The sequence below is a fragment of the Pteropus medius genome, unplaced genomic scaffold (genome assembly GCF_902729225.1).
Source record: "Pteropus medius unplaced genomic scaffold, Ma_sr-lr_union100, whole genome shotgun sequence".
Taxonomy (NCBI): domain Eukaryota; kingdom Metazoa; phylum Chordata; class Mammalia; order Chiroptera; family Pteropodidae; genus Pteropus; species Pteropus medius.
The window spans coordinates 26,373,452-26,399,938 of record NW_024351730.1 but is presented as its reverse complement, the minus strand read 5'-3'; the positions used below and the strand labels follow the sequence as shown (position 1 = coordinate 26,399,938).

General features: G+C 34.2%; 1 protein-coding gene and 1 pseudogene across 3 annotated transcripts in view; one reads left to right on the top strand and one right to left on the bottom strand.

The window, feature by feature from the left end:
- BMP2K (BMP2 inducible kinase) overlaps window positions 1–26,487 on the bottom strand; it is a 113,215-nt gene that overhangs the window by 62,837 nt on the left and 23,891 nt on the right. For all 3 annotated transcript variants that reach the window (XM_039845537.1, XM_039845538.1, XM_039845539.1), the window contains exons 2-3: window positions 4,653–4,771; window positions 2,375–2,480 (exon numbers count right to left, since the gene is read on the bottom strand). In XM_039845537.1, the coding sequence (XP_039701471.1) occupies window positions 2,375–2,480; window positions 4,653–4,771 (225 nt within the window). The remainder of the gene's footprint in view (window positions 1–2,374; window positions 2,481–4,652; window positions 4,772–26,487) is intronic.
- Window positions 21,935–22,053, top strand: LOC120588505 (uncharacterized; annotated as a pseudogene).

Sequence of the window (26,487 nt, the reverse complement as noted above, 5' to 3'; positions counted from 1 at the left end):
AGATTCAAAAAGGAAAGATTCAATGGCAATGGATTCCACGGAAAAAAAAAGGTCACATTAAAAAAATTGAGGAATCATAATACATCCAAACTTTCAATAGAAACACTAGAGAAAAATGAAATGATGCCTTCAAAACTAGAGAAAAATTATATCTAGCCTACAACTCTTTAACCAGCCAAATTAACAAACAAATATGGATGTAGAATAAAAATATTTTTATATATGCAAGGTTTCAAAAATGTTTTCTATCATAAACCTATTATCAGAAAGCTACTAAAAAATGTACTCTACCAAAGGCAGTACTAAAAACAAGTAGTAGGCATGAATAGCAGAGTCCAAGATAGGAGGAAGGCAAAGAGAATTCCCAGAATGACAGCTAAATGCTGTTCAAATTAAGCAGAACTGAAGTCTCCCCACAAAAGGATAGGAGGAAGACTCAAAAGTTTCTAGGGGAAGAAAAATTTAAATTACACAAATATTAAAATGTTTAAACATATTGCATAAAGATTTACACTTCCATTGAGGAATATGGGGATAAATAAAATACTAATAAGTATGAAAGAAATTAGGCAAATGAAAATTGGGAAAATTATTAACTGCGGGAAAAGTAAAAAGAAGTAGAAGAAAATGTAATTACAGAGTATTACATGTCACAGTTTAGTGACAAATAAAATAATTTAATCGCTGATTTTTAATTTAATCTAAAAACTGAGAATATATTACACTGACAATAAAATCCTCATCTTTTCTTGGAGCTACTATCTAAAACAGAAAATCAGCACTGGCAAGCTTTAAAGAGCTCATAGTCACATACTACCCCTGATTTTCTAAGTTCCTTCTCTTTCATAATCTAAGGATCTCACTGAACTTACAGATTCTCCTCTACATAATGCAGTATAGAAATATGGAAGTAAATATGAGAAGTAGCATCTCAAGGATTTTAAAGGGACTACCTCTGAGAAGACGGATGGGGCAGGAGGATATTGACTCAGCCATAGTTTAACAGATCTATTTGACTTTTTAATATATACATGAATAACTGATAAAAATAAAAATTCCATGTAAAATAAATCTTGCTGATTCAAACAAGATAAATTTTTTCTCTTAATTTTTAAAAAGCAAAAGAATGCCTTCCATAAAACAATTTGTTCCCTATAAATTGGAAGTTCATTTGGTTCCCCTTTTAAAATGTCTTCTGGATGACAATTAATTAAACTTATCCAAGGTTTATGCCCAAATAAGTTATCTTAATTATGCCCAATTAAGTTATCTTTAAAAACTTACAAGGAGCCAAAGGCTATTACTCAACTATAATCCAGTTAAGAATCAGTAACATAAATGCTAGAATTTAGGAAACTGAGGCAGGAAAAAAAAATCAGTTTCTTCTCCTTAAAGAGGTCAAAATGCTTTACAGTAAGAGTATGTGAGATATGAAGAAAACAATTATGAAAACATCTAACTTCTTAAATTACATATGGAAATAAGTTTAAATACATTGCAATAGATATTATAACATTAATTCACTGTCCTTCCCTCCTTAGAAGACTGGAGTAAATGAGACTATATTTTCTCCATCACCACTACCATCATCATCCTCCTCCTCCAACCTTCAGGAAATGACAAGAGTTCCTGGTAAAATACTTAATAATCATAACCATTTTAAGAGAATCTAAATATAAATCAAGACTCCCTAGAGCCAAAATTGCCAGATACAGTCTGATTTTTTTTTTAAGAGCAGATTTGCAGGAAATTGATTAACTGGCCCCTTCACACATGAAAGTAAAAAAAAATTCAGGGATTTTTTTAAAAGTTATTATTATTGTTCTTCCAGCATACTATACGGGTAATTATTTATTTAAAAATACCACATTAAGTCCAAATAAAATGTGATTTTATAGCTTCTGATATTTATTTTAAAAAATCCCAAATACCAAATAATACAAGTTTATAAAAATTTTAGCTCAAAATACATCCTCTAAATTTATTATATTTAATATGTTAAAAGATAACATGGTAGAACACTGGAGAAAAAACCTTATAACACTAATATTGATACATAATGATTTTCTTGGATTATAAAAGAAATGTATAAAGGAGCATGAGGTGTAATGCTCTTTACTTGCTTAGACTTCTTGTTTTAAACCCAATAGCATTTTTCTTTGTCCATTTACCTGCTCATATCATCATTGCAGCAACTATGACTAGGTTTTAAATAGTTTTAACAACATTCCTTAACTAGACAGATAATTAAAGGTGAGACTGCAATAAATGTCTAGAATAAAGTGACAGCTGCCCTGGGAGAAACTAAGACACCCAGTAACCCATTTTAAGGCCAATGTTTTTTTAGTATAGAACAAATGCAGAAAGTACTTACCTCGACAATATTCCATTAAGATAAGCACTTCCCATACATTATCAATAACTGAATTAACAGCACAGTCCAAATAACCCACAATATTTTTGTGACCAGACAGCTCTTTCTGGGGGGAAAAAAAATCAGAATCAGAAAATGTACATTTTAAAGCTCTATCATTAATAATGATTTGAAGTCTGATGTACTCAGAGAATTTCGAAAAGTAAGAATTAAGCATTAGTATGGAATCTGACATATTTCAAAAAGGTTTCCACAATTCCAATGGAAAGTATTTACATGTGACTATAATTTTCTGACAAGTAAATATTCAGTAAACACTTATTTTTCAATTCAATCAAGAAGAAAGATTGTTCACCCAAAAGTAAGTCTCCCAATGTGAATATGTAAGATAGTCTTTAAGGACTCAAAAATAAAATATCAGAGTTTCTATTTATATTTGTTTTTTTCTAAAAAAGTAAAGAAATTAAGCTCTAATTTGAGAATAATGAGAACAACTGTATTCTCATTTGCTTGTTTTACATACAACATATTGCAATTAATGTGTAACTAGTTAAATATATTTTTAATGTATATACTTTTAACAAAATAACCTAAAAAAAGAACAAGTAGCTAAAAAAGATTTCTATAAAGAAACTATAAATACTAATAATACAAGAGTAAGGAAATAAGAAAATGGCAAATCTGACACTTTTGGCTTCTAGTGTAAGATAGTTATTAGCATATAATGAGGTTAAAAATCATGATATAATTAGGTCCATCTAGAAATTAAAAAACAATGATTAAGAATACTATTTAAAATGAATTCACATCCACTATCAATAATAAACCTAGTTTTAACTTTGTAATATAATTTGAGGTATTTGCTAATTGCAGCTGAACATGTGAATAATTCATAAATCAACATACATAATAGCGGATGGGTTGTCAAGAAAAGTTGGAAGACACCTGCTCTGAAGAGCTAGCTCCCTAAAATATCTTGTTCAAAAGCATAGAATTTGAATGTTGCTACGGTTGATGATAACTACATTTTTATGTCTCAAAATTATACAGTCTATTAAAAGGAAGTACCATATCTGGGCTCAAGTTAGAGAACTTAGTCTAAGACTCCCACATTACCTTGGGGTAAATCTTTTCACTCTATTGGCTCATAGCCTTAACTTAGTCTAAGACTCCCACATTACCTTGGAGTAAATCTTTTCACTCTATTGGCTCATAGCCTTACCTTAAAAAAAGCAAGTCTCAAAGCCTAATCAACTCTAGTCTAGCTAAAGAATAGGAACAATAAAAGCAGAATTCAGAAAAGTCATATTGTATAAATGTGCCCACCATCTTCAAATAAAAGGGATCAAAATATGTATGTTAATAAAGAAGCTGATAAAAATAAGAAATCCCCCTCTTAGCAGTTGGATAAGTAAGAACGACAATAAAAAAAATTTAAACATATATATTAGCATTTGATAAACACCGGATGAGGAGGAAGACAAGAGAGGAGAAGGGAGAGCAAGAGAACATGAACACGAAGCCATCCAGAGCACTGAGAATAAGCAGCTGTAGAAAAAAAAGAAATTTTTATTTTGTACTATTTTAATGTTTAGTTAACTGAGCTACAGAAATTTTCTTTAATGGTCTATTAAAATTCTTTTCATTTTTCCTAATATTTAAAAAAACTTTTTCTCTTACTGAAAGATATATATTGCAGAGTATACCCAAAAAAAAAAAAAAACTTTATAGCATGATTTTAAAAATAAAAACTAATTATTGTCTGTGAATACAAACACATACAGTGAAGGTACTGAACACCCGTGGGAATGGTAAACACCAAATTCAGGACAGTGGTTTCTTTTTGGGTGAGAAAAGTATAGAGATACGTTTGGAGCAGAATATACAGAACATTTCAACTACATATGTAAGGTTTTAATTCTTAAGCTAGGTAGTAAGTAAATTGGTATTTATTACATAATTCTCTAAATTTTTCTACTCTCAAAATTATCCATAATTAAAATGTATTTTTAAAAAAATAGCAAAGTAGCTTGCATTATATACAGTAAGGAAGAGAAGAAAGAGGACAGGAAGGAGTTGGCTATATTTAGCCCTAAGTATAGCTATAAGAAATGTACTACAAATTCCAAGATAATTTTCCACATTAATTTAATGATCTTCAAAGTTTTTCTAAGTGTGTGTAAACTGATAAGCAGTTTGTCTAAAAGCTGATTAATGTTATAGTGCAAAACCAAAACAAAATACACAATTTTTTTAACAGAAATACTCTTTCACTTACCATAATTGTAATTTCCCTTTTACAAATGTTGAGGTCTGCCAAGTTATTGACATACATTCGTTTCAAAGCATGGCGGATTCCACCATGAGTCCGCACCAGGAAAACTGTGGAGAATCCACCTAGAAGAACAAGGACCAATTTTTTAAAAAGCATCGGAAACTACTGCCAAAACCATGTAAAGCAACTGAGGAGCTTAAGTTCAGAAGGAAATAAACTGACTGTACCCGACAAAACTTAGAACAGTAAGCAACTAATATATTAGATTAAATGCCATGACATCAGCTTCTTATGCCAATAATGAAGTAGCCCAGAGAGGATAATATGCTTTTCAAATGAATATGCTTCTGTTTTAAAGGTTAAAATACCAAAATTTCATTTTGCATGGGAATACCTCTTAGTTATATAGAAGATGTCACACTATAACTACATTACTGTAGTTTGACATATACTAATAAATGCCTACCCATCGGCTTCTGCCTCTTTTGTAATGACAAAACTCTAATTTAATATGATACAGTAATGGGATAAGTTGGGTGGGTCCCTCTTCCAATTCCACTGGGTGAGCCAATATTGTTCTAAGGTGATAATGGGAATCCCATGTACTATTGTCAGTACAGTTACTGACAAAATTTAGGACTGGATATGTAACCAGTTTAAGCTAATGGGACATAAGAGAAAGTCTGCTGGGAGTTGCAGAGAAAGATTTTCCACCCGGAAAAAAAAGGAAGACTTGTGGAGAAGGTCTGGCTCCTCCTTCCGGCTCTTGGATTTTGTTGTTCATGAATATGATGTTTAGACCCATGGCAGCCATCTGTGACTGTGATGGGAAAAAAGAATCAGAGAGAAAATGACCTAGAATACTGACGTAATTAGAATACTGAATTAGACAACTCTGGAACCACCTTCTTCCAGCACTCTTACGTAAGATGGTAAATGTCTCCATTAGTATTTACGACACAGTTATCTGGTCAATCTGTTACCTGCACCTGACAAAGCAGCATATCTGAAATACATAGCTGGGTACTCTAAAGAATAATCGCTTCTGACACATCTAAACAAACATTTCCATCTGGAGTTTTAAAATTCGTCTTAGCATAGAATATTTTTAGCTTAATTATAGTTTAAAACAAAAAATAATGTATCGCTTTTATCAATTTGATAGCCCTTAGAAAGCAGCACCCTGACCAATGATAAGTCAAAGCAGTCAAAGGAAAAGTTAACTGCTGGGGATAAACAAAAGGGGAAAAGAGCGCCTAGGATGCTCCTGACTCAGTGTAGATTCATTCCAGATTTACCAAATCTTCCAACTGCGGTTACAAAAGGTATGACAACCACTCTGTAGATCTGGATTGCCATGTATATAATGTAGAATAAATCAAGTCAACCAGGAGAGAAAAAATGTTTGGGAAACTTGCTTTCAATAAAAGCTCTAACAATGCATGGCAGTTCTTTATAAGAAATTCACTTAGCATTAATTTCATATGAAAACATTAACAAATTAGTAGCTCTAAAAAAATACTACTGAAACTACTCCAATTTTATTTGATTTAAAAATTAAGAAAAATGCTGAAAGTCAGAATAAATCTAGATATCTAAAGTTGGTATGACTATAGGTCGTGATAAATCATTAAAATAGCATTTGTTCTGAGACATTTCTCTAGAGATTCCCCTAAAACAATGCTTCCCAAATACAGCTATGCATCAGAATTGGCTGGTGAGCTGGTGTGTATATGTGTGGGAATTTATCTTGAATAGTTTCAGGTTCTGACTAAGTATGAATCAGAAGGTCTCAGAGAAACCCTAGCTAAAAATCCCCATACTCATATTATTCTACTTTTGTATATGTTCTTATAAACATATAATAATGTAAGTTCCATATTAACTAGGGAGTGAGCGGGAGAGTCCCCAAGATGGTTCTGATGCACAATCAAGTTATTTAGGCACTGAACCAGAGTAAAAGTTCCTATAGGAACCACCGTTCCTATATATCCATTCTTAACCATCCACAGAACAAATTTTATCCCTGTGAATCAGGGAAATTAGAGAAAAAATATTAACTAAATCTTCGTAAAACTCATTTCTAAAAGTTAAAGTTTTGTATATAGAGATAATGTATCTGTTACTATGATTTATACCTAAACATTATAAATAATGGTCATTAATAGTGCCTCCTTTGAGAATGATATGGAATCATTTGTTTATATTTCTTCAAATACTGTACTTCCCAGGATTTTCTGATTATTAGCTAACATTTCTGTTTGAAGAATGCACTTAGTGGGCGGTAACTAGTTCAGACATTATAGAAATTCAAGGGAGGAGAATCATCTGCTTGCCACCAATCCGTATCTACCCAATTCATCATCACATATTTTCCGCATAGATGTCTTTCATGACCAACTCAATTCATGCTCATTACTTCCTCAGGCACCTATTTCTAGAGTTTTGACTACATTACCACTTCAATTCTCAACTCATTTCTTACATACATCAAAAGATTACTAACAGGAACCACGAATTCCACTTACCATATATTTCTATGTCCAAATCAATATACAGTTCAAATCTAATTTAAGGCATAGTTGTTAAATGGATGCTAAATTTATAATTCCAAATCGAGATTTAAAAAGTATTATAAAACACTCCAGATGTTCTCAAAATCACATGAAAATAAAAGAACTAGTAACAGATATTGATCTGACAGAATAAAAAGAAAACTATATTTATGAAAGTTGATATGAAAAGGAAAAGAAATGGTATCTTATAATCTGTAAATCATAAAATACAGGCATTCCTTCCCATCTGTGGGTTATCTACCCTGGAGAACAACAACTCTCAGCTTTCCTTGGATTTTTCCAGGATAGGACATGCATGCGGTTCACATGTGAAACAATTCCTACTTAACTGAAACCTCACCTCTCCTGTCCTCTCCCCACACACAAAAACAGTGATCAGATTAAAATGAAGGAGTGGCTTTAAGCCAACCTAAATTTGCTTCAATTGGTAGTACTAAAGTAATGACAACGTAACTTGCACCTGACTGAATACCACCTTGGAAAGCACTGCTCTAGAGATGCCAGGTGACCTTAGTAACCATGTATGAAGGTAGGACATGTATTTCTACAGACTAACTTTTCCTCTTGGTAAGCCATTATTTAGTCCTCCTTATATTAAGCCATTGTTTTTCCATGCTTAATTTGTCTTATTTTTAATTTATCGATGGTATATATATTTGCAACTCCCCTAGAATTTGTTTAGAAAGATAACATGAAACAATGAAAACGTGATTCTATAAATGGTAGGTATGGTATTATAATTACTACTACTACTATTATTACAATTTTGCTGCTGTTATTAATACTACTTCATCTTATGACGACGGTTAGACTATACATTTTAAAGAATACAAAAAATGGAAATCAACACATGGCTTGATAAATAAGCTATTTATATAAACACAGTAATATTCGAGGAGACTATATTTACCTGCTTAAACATGCCCCAAATCATTTGTAAATACAGGTATAAATAAAATGTCATATAATTCAAAGCCAAAATCAGCTTTATAAAATGATATTTCATTTTAAAGAATTGAGAATTTGAGATAGTAAAATGAAAACTAAAATAATCTTTAACACTATAAACCACCTCTATGTTTTGATTTTTTTGAGTCTGTATCTAATGGAAAGAAATCCACTAGAGCCACTCAAAATGATGCCTAAATGAACTCCTCTCCCATTCATTTTAGGGTAAAAATGTTCTGTAAGTTATCATGTTTATTAAGAGCATTACTCCGGCACTACTACTATGATATAAGAAAAACTATCTGGTCTTTGTGACCAGTTCCTGGCACAGAACTTCAAAAACCCTTGAAATTCCTTGAAGTGTCTGTCTTTGTTATGCTAATAAGGTGATCCCTAGTGAGGGCCCTAGATAGCTTCAAGATGGAAGGTGGTACCAGAAAAACCAACTACACACATAATTAGTAGGCTGGAACTTTTCAGCCTTGGGCCCCCACTCCCATCCCACCTTCTGACCTCTGGGTAGAAAAAAGAGACTAGAGACTGAGTTCAATCCTGTCGCCAGAGATTTAATCAATCACGCCTTTGTAAAATAACCTCAACGAAATAACAAAATTCTGAGAGCATCCTGGTTGGTGAACACACTGAAGACCTGAGAGAGTACTATACTCTGACTCCATGGGGACAGAAGCTCCAAAGTTAAAGACTCTTCTGGACTTTGTCCTACATTACCCGTTCGTATGGGTTGTTCATTTGTATCTTTTATTATAAAAAGGTTCTGTGAATTGTTCTAGCAAATGATCAAACCTAAAAAAGGGTCACAAATACCCCCAAATTTGTAATCAAGCCAGTCCATCAGAAGTGCGAATAACTCTGGGGGGCATCTGAAGTAGGGGCAAATCTTGTAAAACTGAGCCCTTTAATTTGTAGGGTCTGCATTTATTCTGGGTAGTATCAGAATTGAACTGAACTGGTAGACACCCAGTTGTTGTCGGAGAACTGTTGTTGAAATGCAACTACTTATCCAGAAGTAGTAGTTACAGATAAATTTTATCTCTGCTTAGAACAAGAAGTATGCCCAACCAATCACTAAGAAACTTTAAATCTAATCATAATTCAGAATGGATCTGCAATAATCAAAAAGGGCCTAGAAGTCAGTACCAGATATTTTGGAGAAATCCAATACTAAATTAATGAGTACCTAACAAATATTTGCTCATGTAGTCAGATCTCTTTACAGGTTGCACAGCACTTCCTTAAAACTCTCACAGCTTCCTATACATACTACATAGCATACTTGATCCTTTCTGTCTATCAATCTGTCTCTTCTACTAGGTGTTAAGCAACCTGACTAGGACCTCACATAGTAAATGCAAAATGAATAATCAATGTGTTTAGAGCAGAACTGTTAAAACACTTTTGAATTAACCAAATGGCTCGGAAAAGAAAAAACAAGTATTTTTTAAATGTCTTGTTAAAACTAACATACACTACTAGCTTTTTTGACATAACCTGACAAGTAAAAAAGTTTCCTAGTCAAGAAATTATTTTTATCAGGCAAAATCTGTATTCAATAAATGACTCTCAGCGCCTAATTAGTACTTCTTTCCAAAGAACTGAAAATCCAACTTGGGAGATGTTATATAAAATTGGATACCATTAAATGCTTCCTGTAAACCTGGTTTTCAACCCATGTTCTTACCCAACACATTGAGGGACACTACTCTTTCCCAAAAATAGTAGAGACTTTCATCAGGATTGGGAGGAAAAAAGTATCAAAATTGAGAAGTACGACATTAAAAAATTGATACACCAAGGATCCTAAAGGTATGCCAAAATCCTTGATAAAAGGTTGATGAGAAACAGGATATTCACATGGTGCCAAAGTATCAAAAGAGAAAACATCCCTTGACAAGGAAGAAATCTTGACATTGCTAATATTGGCATTAATGTGTTTCTTGATGTGATGCAATGTGAAATAAACGGCATCACCTATAAAGTATTCTCTGCCCAAAACTTTTAACCTAATAAATCTTAAGGCCTAACTTCCAGTTTAGAAAACAGGAGCTAAAAGGAAAATAACATAAAGAACAATCAGACAAAGTCTGAGATACTGACTCTTTGGCTAATTTCCCTGTATAGTGTTCCATATGTAAAGTAAAAAAATGGGAGAGGGGGCAGTCTAGAATTTAAAAGACAATACAATAAAGTGCAATACATAATCCTTGATTAAATCCAATTTTGAAAGATTATTAAAATGTTTTTGTTGGGAAACTGTTTGAAAGTCAGTGGTATGTGTTCATGTCATTTCACTCATTACTTAAATGTAAACACATTTACATTCTCGAAATGGGTATATTATCCAATATAACCATAGCACCTCTGTCCCACCTAAGAAAATGAGTAATAATTCTTCTAATGCGGCCCTTATTCAAAATTACTCAGGTGTTTCAAAAAACATATAAAGAAAACATGGTAAAATATTAGTAGGTGAATCTACATGATGGGCACATGGTTATTCACTGTACTACTCTTTCGAGTTTTCTGTATATTTTGAAATGTTTCATAATAGTTAAAAAAAAGAGACACAGGATGTTTTTTCCCCAGGTAATTCCTCTCTCCCTTGCCATCCAACAATCCACCACCACAACTGAGAATTATTATTTTATAAGAAAGACACTGCTACTGGTTATCCAGACTCACGATTTCCCCAAAGGCACCGTAAGTCTCTTGCCACAGAAAATGTTTATGGTATCCTAGATACCTACAGCTCCAACATCCCAACACACACAAGCACTTGTTTATGAAAGACTGGGCTTTAACAGTGTTTACTCCTATCAAGTTTGTTTTCCTAGAGAAGGAAGAAGAAAGATGGAAGTAAAGGATAAAATTACCCATGGTCTTTTTGCATTGTGTCTATCATCAGACATCAAGCAATTCAACAAGGAAATACCAAGCTGTCAGCAAATTCTGGTTTCAATCACTGCCAAAGAAAACAATGTCATTTGAAAACTGTCTTCAAAATAAGTGGAAAAGGCACTTATTTAGCTGTGGGATTTGAGTCAGAAGAAAGATCTGCCTACCCAATGACCCACCACTGGCCTGTGGTACATTAGAGTTTTGTAACTTTAGGTTAAGGCGATAACTCCAGGGGTTCCTTTTGAAAGTGAAAATATCCCTAAAGAGGATTACACTAACATAAATGCTTGCCAAAATGATCGGATCTGTAAGTGCTATCTAGTACAATGCAATGAAAGAATGAGTCAGGTACATTTGACTGGGCGGAGAATAGGAGGAAGGGGAGCTGGAAAGAGAAGGAAAGAGCCCAGCATTCATACAGCCCTGACAATATACAAAGCATTTCCATTATTTAACTCTCATAACATCATGAGGCAATTTAACTGTTATTCCCATTCTATAAATGAAGAAGAAACTAAGAACTGAGAAAGAAGGTAAGCTGCTAGTCCAATAACACAAAGCCAATAAGATGGAGCCAGAGGCTTTTTTTCTCTGAAAAATCTCATGTTCTAATGATTTTTATACCCACATCTGTCCTTGTTAGTTATGCCAGAAGAAAACTCTAGGTATATAATTACAAATGGAAGGATCTGAGAATAACATTAAAATTTAGAAGGAACAAAAGGAAAATAGGGTAATCAAGAGAAAACAACACCCTTCCACCCCCAGAGTTTTATTCTTGGTAGACCCTTACACTTAATAGTATTTCCTATATTGAAGGGCCCAATAGGTCAAAACTACGTTTAATTTAGACTGCACAGTACCTTAGAAAATTGTGATGTTTCAGATGACAATCTAGATTTTTCAGTTTCTCCTGAAAAACTTGGAAATAAGGAAACAGTGAGCCCTCATTCCTATATGACATCAATCAGATGGAGCTGTCAGTTGCTATACCCTTTACAGAGCATGTGCTCTGCGCAGTTCGTCACAGCTCCCTCTACTCTCGACAGTTTCAATGCACCCACTTCACTCTTTTATAATATCTAACCTGGCTGGCCTGTTGCAGGCATCCGAGTTTGAAACCCCTACAACAGGAACTTCTAAAGACATACCCACCACAGTATTTAAACTTGTTATTCAGTGCCTCTCTCCACAACTGGGTTGTTAAGTTCCATAAGATGGAGACTGTGTATATCTCATATATCAGAGTATCATCAATGCCTACCCACCTTGCCTGGCACTCAAATATCTGTTGAGTGAATGACTTAACATCAATAAACTGGTTCTACTGGAAGTAGATCTAATTGATAAGCTACAACTGCTACATTGATCCTCTGTAAATAAAAAGCAATCTCTAAATCATCATTTGCTGTCAGTGTTAACTATAGTACTTCTAATATACACTACAAATTCTGAAAATAGAATTCCATGTCTTTACTATATAAATCATTCATTCATTCATTCAACAACATATATTAACTACACGCAGGTGCCAAGCACTGTTTAAGATGCTGGGTGCTGGGAACAAAACTAACTAAAGGTTTACTCCTTTCCCCCACTGCAGCTGACTTGCTCCATTATAAAAGATTCCAGTATTCTAAGCTCCTCTCCTATAGTACAATCCACTGCAGGTACAGGTGTCACCTGGCCCTTTCACACAGTCCTCTGGGAACTGGAACTGGAGCTGATGCTGATAGTCTGCCTACAACTACCACTATGAGTAATAAAATACTTTGTCTCATCTCTTCTGCCAGCATCCACGAAACTATGACAGGCTACCCTGTCAGCTTAGAAGTAGGATAAAATCTCAAACTTTTATCAGTTCTTGACAGACAACAGGGAAAGTTTGGAGTAAAATATCAAGAGCCCAGTTGGGCACAGGTTAAGTTAGAGATGCCTATTGGATATCTAATTGGAGATATGAAATTTGGCAAGAAGATTTCCAAGTGTAAGGTCTCCAGAGATCAAAGGGACATATATTTAAGAATTATCCTCAATTAAACATTATCTTTTTATCATCTATCATTATTTATAGACATAAAGAACAGTTGTGTTCTTGCATCCTAAAATAATATTTTCCACACCCACAAATCACTATTTAATAATAAAGCATCATTATATGTGTAAGCAATGATGTTCCAGAATCAATCTTTTATGTGCCCTTGGTAGACATGGAAATTAGTAAAGTATTTCCACCAGAATCATACCTCAAGATTGTATATCATATATTAAGAGCTGGAAAAATATTCATATTCTTTGCCTCGATTTTATTTATAGAATTCTACCATAAGGAAATTGTTAGTGAAGATGTGGAAACTTGTATTCCAGCAACATGCAAATGATTAGGTGAATAATGCCACACAGGATAGCATTTTGTGTAGGCATTTTTAATGTATACCTATAAACATCTAACAGACTAGATACAAAATAATCTCCGCTGGCTTCAGGATACCATGTTTCTGTTTTTCAGCCAATAAAATTCCTTTTTTGGTAAACTAATTTGAGATGGATTCCTTTTGTTTGCAGTTAAGAGAATCTTAAACAGGTCCTAGAAGCCAGCCATCATTTGTAAGATTACTTATATATGTATGTAAATGTCATGTATTTCTCATTAACTGAGAACTATATACTGTCATGAGGCACATAACAATGTTCGGTCAACAATGGACCGTATTATAAGTTTTTAAGGGAGCTGAAAAATTCCTGTCTCCTTGTGACATCGTAGCCTTCATAACATCACAGCACAACACATTACTCACATGTCTGGTGAGAAATTCTGATGTATATAAACCTACTGTACTGACAGCCATATGAAAGTATAGCAGAAAAAATCATGTACAATATGTAATACTTGATAATAATTAACAACTAGGTTACTGGTTTATGTATTTACTATATTATACTTTTCATTGTTAATGTGTATTCTTTCTACTTATAAAGAGTTTGCTGCGAAACAGTATGCCATGGTAAGCCTGCAGCAGCAGTCTCACACATCTCAGGTTTACCGTGGCTCTCGATAGCATCATTCTCTCGTGCTTGATTTAATCTTGTGTTGTTTTGTACAGTAACACGTTGTAAAGGCTTGTAGCCTAGGAGCAATAGGCTATACCATAGAGCCTAGATGTGTAGCAAGCTATACAATCTTGGTTCATGTGAGTACAATCTATGATGTTCTCACAACTACAAAATTGAGTAACAATCTACAAGGCATTTCTCAGAATGCATCCCCACAGTTGAGCAGTACATGACTATATAAACTGTTTCCAAGGTAGGAGCTTACTAATAAAAATCAATGATTAGCATTATGATACACTTCTTGTTTTGGAGGTATTAATTAAGACAAAATAAGCTAATACCAAATAGATAATGTCCTATAACAATACCACTTTAGGATTCAGTTCATACTAAACAAATTATATATCTGCATATATAGATATATGTTCAGAGACTCAAATATAAATATTAGCACCAAATTATTAACACTGATTTTTCATATCATTGTCATAATCTAACACAATTCTCTAACATCTCTGTTTGAAACAGAGACTATCGTAAATTCTTTTCAATACCTATAATGTGGGTAATTTCCCATTCTTGAAATTAGAATTTCAGAACAGTCATAAGTTGTCCCTAACCAAGTTAACTAAATGAAGAGAGATAAAGTTTTTGATTGGTTTCAAAGTTTGGGGGAGGAAAAAAAGTGTGGAAATCAGACATGATAAGTCAGCAATTAATCGGCGTATTTTATAAAACGGTCCTGAAACTTCTTAAATGACTTCTAAAATGTGTTATAAGAAATGTCTTTTTCAACGGGCAAAAATGGAACTTCTTATTAGATATCACTTGGTAAAACAACACTCATTTATTTGTAGATTTATCAAAAAAATCAAATTCATTACTTTATACACACATATATACCAATTTTTAAATTATTTTTATAAAATTCAGAAAGATGTTCCTTCTATGTTTAAAATTTAGTCTTGCATCTGTAATCTCCTGATCTTATTTTGTACGTATATATGAAATTCCACTATATTTATTTTCACTTGCAAATACCTAGCGATACATATAACCACAAATTCACAATTACACATAAAATTAATAATTAAATGTATAATGATTATGTACTGCACAATTAGCAGAAAGTGGGTTTTAGAAACATTCCTGCCACTAGTCAAGTATTTACTTTCATAAGTCCCTCTAGGCCTCAGTCTCATTTGTAAAACTATGTTAACGACTACAGATAATCTCCAGGGATTCTTCAACACTAGAGAATTAGAGATAAAAAGTCTCAAATGCCCCACGGGCTAATAGGAAGTAGAGATAAACAAAATATAATGAGCAGAGTAAAAGAGTTATGTCAAAAACATATGGAAACAAAAAGAAGTTATAGTATATGGAAGAAAATAAAAAAAGGTGTCACTAATGAAGTAATAAATGAGCTGAATTTTGGAAGAATGTATTGTAGTTTCCCAAGAGGTAAAGTAAGCATGGGGGGAAAACAAGTATAAAAATATTTGGGTAGGGAGGCACTTCCAAAACAGAAAATTAATGGCCTCCAAAAATCTGTTCCTTCATAAAGCAATGAGAACACTGGCAAAAATTGCCAATTTTTTCATGACTAGAAATTACCCAAAGACTTGCAACAATTTGAGGAGCTTTTATCCAAGAAAAATGAATGAATCTCAGTAAAAACAGTGAGCCTTATGACATTTTAATTCGTCCTATTTCCATCATTCTCTCCCAACTCCATAGTACTCTTAAAAAGACAGAGTTCATGACCACAGTAACTGCAAAACTACTAGCCTAGCAAATACTGGAGGAAACAAAACAGGCTTGGACTCACCAGAGTCCAAGACTCATCACTATTAGACCTGTCAGGCAGCTCCCTTGAAAACCTTCATTCTCAGACGTGGTCTTTATTTGACCTGACTCAAAATTCAGACTATGCAAAAAGCCCTATAATAGTCAGAGCATCTGTTGAAAACAATCAGCAGCAACTGCATTAACACTGCAACTGTATTTGGCAGTGATACAAGTTGGAGACTAACCAAATCACTTACACAGAAAAATTGGGAATAAGATATCTAAAGAGGACTCTGAAAAACTGACATGTCAGGAAATCTAGAAGGCCACGCACATGCCCAAGAAAGATCTGAGGAGGCCCTACCCTCTCACCTCTGGCTGATACTGAGGCTCTGCATAAGAAGGACGCGAAGATGAGGCAGAGTTGTAAAGAGCACTGAATCCATGCCAACACACACACACAAAGCCCCTCAGCAAAAGCTGAAAGACTTAATAGTTCCAGATATTGACAGGAAATATATGTCCTATCATTAATTGACTACTAACGTAACTGAGCAGACTTCAGTGGCAACTCATTTAAAAAAAAAATCAGACTTTACAGAATCAGTCCAAGAAAGTCACTAAAGTAAACAACAACAAAAGCAAATCCTGTAGAGTGGATATACCTGATTTCCAGAGTTGCCACATTATATTATTTAAAATGTCTAGTCTTCAACAAAAAATTATGAGCCATGAAAAGAAACAGAAAGTTATGGTTTAAATTGAGGAGGCAAGAGAAACTGTCTCTGAGGAAATACAGATGTTGGACATAGAAGAGAAAAACATCTGATCATCTGTTACAAATATATTCAAAGAACTAATGAAAATCATGTCTAAAATATATATATAAATATATAAAAATGATAACTCACCAAGTAGAAAATATCAATAAAGAGCCAGAAATTAGTTTAAAAAACTTTAGACTCAGAGACAAGCTGAGATTAAAAGATGGTAAAATATATATCATACAAGAAGTAACTAAAGAAAGAACTGGAAAGGTTATACTAATACCATATAAAACAGGCTCTAAGAAAATAGTTACTAGAGACAAGAAAGGGCATTTTATAAAGATGAAAGGGTTACTCTATCAAGAAAATATAATTATAAACATATATGCACTTAAAACAAAGCTCCAAAATGCATGAAGCAAAACTGACAGAATGGAAACGAGAAACTGACAAATAAAAGTTGGAGAATTAAATACTGAACTTTCAATAATGGATAGAACAAGTAGGCAGAAGACCAATAAGAAAATAAGACGAACACTATTAAGCAACTAGACCTAGAAGACATTTTAGAACACGCCCCCCAAGAGCAGAACACACCTTTATCAAGTACATATGGAACATTCTCCAGGATAGATCATATGTTAAAGCATAAAACAAGCATCGATACATTTTAAAAGACTGAAATCATACAAAGTATGTTCTCCAAACACAATGGACTAATACTAGAAATACAAAAGGAAATTTGAGAAATTCACAAATATGTAGAAATTAAAGAACACACTCAAATAACCTATGGATCAAAGAAAAAAAAAATCACGAGGTAAATGAGAAAATAAGATGAATGAAAATGAAAAAAAAAAACCCAGCATATCAAAACAATGGGATGCAGTTAAAAATAAGTTCTTGGAGGAAATTTATAGCTGTAAACTCTGAAAAGAAAGATCTCAAATCAATAACCTAACCTCCCACATTAAAAATCAGAAAAAGTGAATACATTCTACTCAAATAAAGCAGATGAAAGAAAATAATAAAAATTAGAGTAGAAATAAAGAATGGAAAAATTAATAGGGTAAACCAACAAAACCAAAATTAATTCTAAAAAAAAAATCGACAAAACTGGCAAAACTTTAGCTAAATTGACCCAAAAAAAGAACAATTTTATACCAAATTAGATAACCTGGATAAAAGCAATAAATTCCTACAAAGATACAAATTACCACACTGACTCAAGAAGAAATAGAAAAATTAAATAGACCTATAACAAGAGATGGAGTTAATAATCAAAAAATTTGCAACAAAGAAAAGCCTAAGACCAGATGGCTTCACTAATGAATTGTATCCAATGCTTAAAGATGAATTAAAACCAGTCCTCTACAAATTTTTCCAAAAAATAGAAGAGGAGGGAATACTTTCTAAGGCATTCTATGAAAATCAAACAAATCACAAGAAATGAAATTACTGGTCAATATCATTTATGAATATAGACTTGAAAATCCTCACCAAAATACTAGCAAACCAAATCCAGGAATACATATTAAAAGAAATAAAAAAAGATTACACATCATGACCAAGTAGGGGTTTATCTCAGGAACGCAAGGTTGGTCCGACATAAAAAAAATTAACCATGTAATAAAATATACTAATTAATACAACAGAGAAAAAAAAAGTATATGATCATCTCAATAAACACAGAAAAAAACATTGGAGACATTCATCATTTTCATGATAAGAACACTCAAAAATTAAAAATAAAAGGGAATTTTCTCAATGTGATAAAGGGCACCTACCAAATACCCACAGCTAACATCATACTTAATTGTGAAAGACTGAAAGCTTTCCCCCTGTGATGAGGAACAAGCAAGATATCTGCTCTCACCACTTCTACTCAATTTTATGCATAAAATTCTAACCAGGGCAATTTAGGTAAGAAAAATAAATTTAAAAACCATTCAGAGTGAAAAGGAAGAAGTAAAATTATTTCTATTTGTAGATGACATGATCATGTACATAGAAAATCTTGAAAATTTAGCACTATCGGAGTTAATAAGTTCAGCAGGTCACAGAATATAAGATCATTACTGCAAAACTAAATTGTATTTCTATACACTATCAATGAACAATCCAAGAAAGAAATTAAAACACTTCTATTGTCAATAACATCAAAAAATAATAATAAATTTTAAAAAAGGAGAGTTCTAGTCAAGATGGCAGAGTATGAAAACACTATGCTTGCCTCTTCCCATAACATTAAAATTATTACTAAATTATAGAAAAATCAACCTGAAGAACCATCTGAAGACTAGCTTAATAGAAGTCCTACAAATAAAAATATAAAGAAGCCGCCATGTTGAGACTAGTAGGAGAGGGCTGGAGATAAAAAATGGGCTAGTCCTGCACCCAGAGAGCTACCTCAGCTGTAGAGGTCCCCCATGAAGAGTGAGAAGTCTCAGCTTCACACCAGACTCCTCGGCGTGGAGCACCACTGCAGGAAAAAGGAGTCCCCACAATATATGGCTATGAAAATCACTGGGCATTTTGTTCGTCCAGATGACACAAGACTGTGGGAAACCCAGTTATTCCTCTTAAAGGGCCCATGCACTGATTCTCTCACTCCCAGAAACTCACACTGGGTTCTGGCAGAGAGATAGTGGTTTGGGAAGTACCAGATGCATATAAGAAGAGACTGAATTGAGTGGCTTCAGGGTGAAAACTAGAGGGACAACCACCACTGTCCACATGTTGAGCTCTTCTCCCATGTATTCAGTGGGTGGGTGCCATGTTTCCTTCATTGAGTCCACCCCCAGCATGGCCAAATCTGCATCTGCACTGGCCAGGTGACCCTGCCCCACCAAACTTACGCAATGCTGGAGGCTTTTTCAGAGGTTGGTAGCCAGCAGCAGCCAGGATTGGCTCATGCTACAGACTCACTTGGACAACTATTGGGGGTCTGTGGACTCCAGGAAGCCAGCAGCTGACCTCTGCATGCTCTGAGCCTTTTGAGTTACCCAAGGCTTAGCACTGTGCCAAATATGAATCTACACTAACCTGGTGAACTCCTCTCACTCTATCCTGGTGGCTCCCTAAGATCCCATCTCTCCCAATTTGAGTGCTGCTGGAGGCTTTTTTGGCCATGGGGGAACAGCCAGTGTTGGCCCATTCTACAGACTTTCTTGGACAACTCTTGAGAGTCCATGGGCCCCAAGTGGGCAGTGGCTGGCCTCAGTGTGCTCTGAGCCTTTTGATTAACCCCAGGCTCAGCTCTGATGCCAAATCTAAACCTGCACTAACCTGGTGAACATCACTCACCCCACCCTGGTAACTCCCTGCGACCCTGCCCAAGCTCTTGCAGCAGCTGAGCTTCTGGGTAGCCAGCAGGTGGAGGCAGTCCTCGAGGTGCCCTGGGCCTTTTGTAAAACTTCCCCCAGGCCCGGCACTGTGGCAGCAGGCCTTAGTTCATAGTGTGGCCTCTCCCACGCACCTCCAGGTCCAGCAGAAGCAATAACCAATCATGAATCACTTTGTAGCTCCTACCAAGTATCCCTGGACAAATTACAGGCAGCCACTGACCACGGACTGCATGGGAGCCCCGCCCAAGAGGCCCCCAAACCAACACACCCAGTGGCCAGCTTCAGACCATAATAAAGCACCACCCAATTAGTCCCACAAGCAGCATACCCAAAGGGTGGTCTCCGCAAGCACCAGGGCCCACTGGGGCAAATCTTGTTCTGTGGGACTAGCCCTGCACAGCAGTTCATAAACTGTGGTCATGGCTAATCCTCACAGCCAATAAACTGGAGGGTCAATCTCACCAACTGACATGCAAACAGCAATTAAGGCTCAACTACAAGAGGGCACACACAACCCACACAAGGGAAATCTGGCTCAAGTGACCAGGGAGACTGTACCCTTGGGCCCCACAGTATGCCTACTATGTAAGGCCACCCTGCCAAGACAGAGAGACATAGCAGATCTACCTAATACATAGAAACAAACGCAGAGAGGCAGCCAAAATGAGAAGACAAAAACATATCCCAAAATAAAGAACAGGCGAAAACTCCAGAAAAAGAACTAAACAAAATGGATGCAAGCAATCTATCAGAAACAGACTTTAAAACACCGGTTATTAGAATGCTTAAGAAACTTAGAATTTCAATAAAGAAATAGTAAGCATAAAAAAGATCATAGAAACCATTAAAAAAAGCACCAGTCAGAAGTGAAAAATAAAATAACTGAAATGAAGACTACACTAGAAGGAATCAACAGACGATTAGATGAAGCAAAGGATAAAATCAGCAATTTGGAAGACAACATAGCAAAAAAACACCCCGTCAGAATGGTGAAATAGAAAAAAAATGAAAAAGAAATTAGGATAGTTGAAAGGACCCCTGGGACAACATCATGTGTAATAACATTCATATCATAGGACTTTCAGAAGGAGAAGAGAGAAAGCAAGGGATTGAGAACCTATTTGAAGAAATAATGACTGAAAACTTTTCTAACCTGGCAAAGGGAATAGACATACAAGTTCAGAAAGTACAGAGTCTCAAACAAGATGAACCCAAAAAGGCCACACCAAAACACATCATAATTAAAATGCCAAAAGGTAAAGACAAAGAGAGAATCATAGGAGCAGAAACAGAACGGCAGTTACCTGAAAAGGAGGTCCCATAAGACCTCCTTTTCTCAACAAAAACGTTGAAGGCCAGAAGAGACTGGCACAAAATATTCAAAATGATGAAAACCAAGACCTACAACCAAGACTACTCTTGGTAGTAGTCTTGATAACCCAACAGGGCTATCATTTAAAACTGAAGGAAAGCTAAAGAGCTTCCCAGACATAAAAAAGCTAAAGAATTTCATCATCGCCAAACCAGTATTACAAGAAATATTAAAGGGACTGCATTAAGAAAAATAAAAGAACATAAATGTGAATAATAAAATGGCAATAATTATATACCTATCAATAATCACTTTAAATGTAAATGGATTAAATGCTACAATCAAGAAACATCAGGTAGCTGAAGAGCTAAGAAAACCCATATATATGCTGTCTACAAGAGACCCACTTCAGATAGACACACAGACTGAAATTTAAGGGATGGAAAAAGATATTTCATAAAAATTGAAATGAAAAAGAGCTTATATCAGACAAAACATATTTTAAACAAAGGCTATAATAAGAGACAAAGAGGGACATTACATAACGATAAAGGGATCAATCTAACAAGAGGAAATCTACGGCCAGGCTACCTTGAAAGTGCCCGATCTCATCTGATCTCAGAAGCTAAGCAGGGTCGGGCCTAGTTAGTACTTGGATGGGAGACCACCTTGGACTACCAGGTGCTGTAGGAGTTAAAAAAAAAAAAAAATTCAACAAGAGGATATAAACTTAGTAAACATTTGTGACCCAACATAGGAGTATATAAATACATAAAGCAAATACTGACATAAAGGAAGAAATTGACAGTAATACAGTCAAATGAGGGACTTTAACAACCCACTGATATCAACAGATAGATCTTCCAGACCAAAAAAAATCAATAAGGAAACAACAGCTTTAAATGACATTTTAGACTAGATCAATTTAATTGATATTTTTAGTGTTTCGTCCCAAAGCAGCAGAATATACTTTTTAAGTGCACACACAACATTTTCCAAGACAGACTATATGTCAGGCCACAAGTTTCAAAAAATTTAAGATGAATAAAATCATATCAAGCATCTTCTCTGATCACAATGCTATGAAACTAGAAATCAATTACAAGAAAAAACTGAAAAACACCAAAACACATGGAGGCTAAATTACATGCTACTGAACAATGAATGGGTTAACAATAAGACCAAGAAAGAAATCAAAAGATACCCTGAGAAAAATGAAAATGAAAACATAATGACACAAGATCTATGAGACCCAGCTAACGTAGCCCTAAGAGGGAAATTCACTGTAATACAGGCCTACTGCAAGAAACAAGAAAAATCTCAAATAAACTATCTAACTACACCTAATGAAACTAAAAAAAGAACAGCAAAACGCAGCCCAAACAGTAGAAAGAAGGAAATAATGAATATTTAAATGGAAATAAAATAGAATCTAAAAAAATAAAAATACAAAAGATCAATGAAACCAAGAGCCGGTTCTTTGAAAAGATAAAACAAAACTGATAAACCTTTACCAGACTCACCAAGAAAAAAGAGAGAGGGCCCAAATAAAAATCAGAAACAAAAGAGAAGTGACAACTGACACCACAGAAACACAATGGATCATAAGAAAATACTATGAACAATTATATGCCAACAAATTTGACAACTTGAAACTTGTGACCTAACATGTAGTCTGTCTTGGAAAATGCTGTCTGTGCACTTAAAGAAACATACTATCTTCCAAGACTGAATCAAAAAGAAAGAGAAAATATGAACAAACCAGTTACTACCAACAAAATCTAATTTGTAATCAAAAAATTCCCAACAAACAAGTGTCTTGGACAAGATGGCTTCACAGGTAAATTTTGCCATTCAAAGAATTAATACTTATCCATGTCTAGCTATTATAAAAACTTCAACAAGATAGAAGGCACTCGACTTCATTTTATGAGGCCACTATTACCCTGATTCCAAAGCCAGGTAAAGACATTACAAAACAAAAAAAATTATAGGCTGATATCTCTTATGAACATAGATGCAAAAATCCTCAACAAAATAGTAGCAAACCAAATTCAGCAAGAAATTAAAAAGATCATACACCATAATCAAGTGGGATTTATTCCTGGGATGCGAGGTGGGTTCAATATCTGCAAATCAATCAATGTGATACATAAGCAATATGAAGAATAAAAATGATATGCTCATATCAACAGATGCAGAAAAAGCATTTGACAAAATCCAGGAGCCATTTATAATAAAAACTCAGCAAAGTGGGAACAGCAGGAACATACCTCAACATAATAAAGGACATATATGACAAACCCACAGCTAACATCATATTCAACGGGAAAAAGCTAAAAGCGTTTTCCTTACAATTAGGAATAAGACAAGGATTTTCAATTTTACCACTTTCATTCAACATAGTATTGAAAGTCCTAATTGCAACAGACAAGAAAAAGACATAAAAGAAATTCAAATTATAAAGAAGTAAAATTGTCATGATTCGCAGATCACGATACTATATAGAGAAAACCCTAAAGATTCCACCGAAAACTGTTAGAAATGATAAATGAATTCAGTAAAGTTGCAGGATGCAAAATTAATATTCAGAGAGAGGTTGCATTTTTATACACTAATAACAAATTATTAAAAAGAAAGTAAGAAAACAACCCCATTTACAAATGAATCAGGAAAAAAAATAATAAAATACTAAGGGATAAATTTAATCAAGGAGATAAAAGACCTATACTTGAAAAACTATAAGTCACTGAGGAAAGAAACTGAAGAAGATACAAATAAATGGAAGCATATACCATACTCATGGATATGAATTAACTTCGTTAAAAAGTCCATACTACCCAAAGCAATCTATAGATTCAATGCACTTTCTATCAAAATACCAACGGCATTTTTCAAAGAGCTATAACAAATAATCCTAAAATTTATATGGAACCATAAAAGACCCCGAATAGCCATGGCTATCTTAAGAAGAACAAAGGTGGAGGTATCACAATACCTGATATCAAACCATACTACAAGGCTATGATAATCAAAACAGCATGGCACTGGCATAAAAACAGACACATAGATCGATGGACTAGAAGAGAGAGCCCATAAATAAACTCATGCCTATATGGTCAATTAATCTATGATGAAGTAGCCAAGAAAATACAATAAGAAAAAGACCGTCTATTAAATAAATGGTGTTGAGAAAACCAGACAGATACATGCAAAAATAAAAAATAAAACTAGACCATCTTCTTACACCATATACAAAAATAAACTCAAAATGAATTAAAGATTTACATATAAGACCCAAAACTCCTAGAAGAACACATAAACAGTAAACTCGCTGATATTGCTCTTAGTAATATTTTTTTGCTGATGTATCTCCTCAGACAAAGGTGACAAAAGAGAAAATAAACAAACGGGACTACATCAAAGAAAAAAGCTTTTACACAGCAAAGGAAGCCATCAAAAAAAAACAAAAAACAAAGACAACTGAATGCGAGAAGATATTCGCTTATGATACATCTGATAAGAGGTTAATAGCTAAAATGTAATAAAGAACTCATATCACTCAACACCAAAGAAACTAACAATCCAAAAAAAAAAAATGAGCAAAGGAACTGAATAGATGTTTCTTCAAAGAAGACATACAGATGGCCAATAGACATATGAAAAGATGCTCAACATCACTGATCATCAGAGAAATGCTAATTTAAACCACAATGAGATATCACCTCATACCTGTCAGAATGATCATCATTAATAAATCAACAAACAAGTGCTGGCAAGGATGTAGAGAAAAGGGAACCCTCATGCACTGTTGGAAAGATTGAAAATTGGTGCAGCCACTACGGACGACAGTCTGGAAGTACCTCAAAAAAATTAAAAATGGATATACATTTTAACCCAGCAATTGCACTTCTAGCTATTTATCCAAAAACCAAAACAATAATTTGTAAAGACTTCTGCACCTCCATGTTCATGGCAACACTATTCACAATAGCCAAGATACAGAAGCAATCTAAATGCCCACCAACAGATAATTAGATAAAGAAGTTATGGTTCACATATATAATGGAATATTATTCAGCCATTAAAAAAAAAAATCTTACCATGTGCAACAACACAGATGGACCTAGAAGGTATTATGATAGTGAAATAAGTCAAACAGAGAAAAATACCATATGATCTCGTATATGGAATCTAAAGAATAAACAAAACAAAAACAGACTCATAGCTGCAGAGAACAAACTGATGCTTGCTGGAGTGGAGTGGGGTTGGGGAACTGGATGAAAAGATGAAGGGCTTCAGCAGTACAAATTGGTAGTAATGAAATACTCAAGAGGATGTCAAGTACAGCACAGGGAATATAGTCAATAATATTGTAATAACTATGTATAGTGTCAGGTGGGTACTAATCAGGCAGGATCACTTCTAAATCATATGTCTAACCACTATGCTATATACCTGAAACTAATATAATATTGAATGTCAACTGTAATTGAAAATAAAAAAAAAATAAGTTTAACAAAAGAGATAAAAGATTTGTATACCAGAAACTACAAAACATCACTGATAGAATTTAAAGGCCTAAATAAATGGAAAGGCATCCCTCAATCATAAATTAGAAGAATGAATTAAGATGATGTCCCCAAATCCCCTTAAAAATAAAAATAAAGAAAAACAAACACCTAATATCCCTAACAAATCCTTTTTTCCACAGAACTGGACAAGCTCTTCCCAAAATTTATATAGATATGCAAGGGACCCAAAATACCCAAAACAATCTTGAAAAAAAGTTAGAGGACTTACATTTCCTAATTTCAAAAATACTGACAAAAACTACTGCAATAAAGTGTGGTACTGGCTTATGGATAGACATATAGATAAATGGAACAGAACTAGGTCTAGAAACAGGCCCATACATTTATGGTCAGTTGATTTCCAATAAGAATACAACCACCATTCAATGAGGAATAAAGAGTCTTTTCAACAAATAGTGCTAGGACAACTGGATATTCACATGAAGTCAGACCTATACCTCACGCCATATACAAAAATTAACTCAAAATGGATGAAAGACCTAAAAATAAAGGCTAAAATTTAAAAAATTCTTAGAAGAAAACACAGGTATAA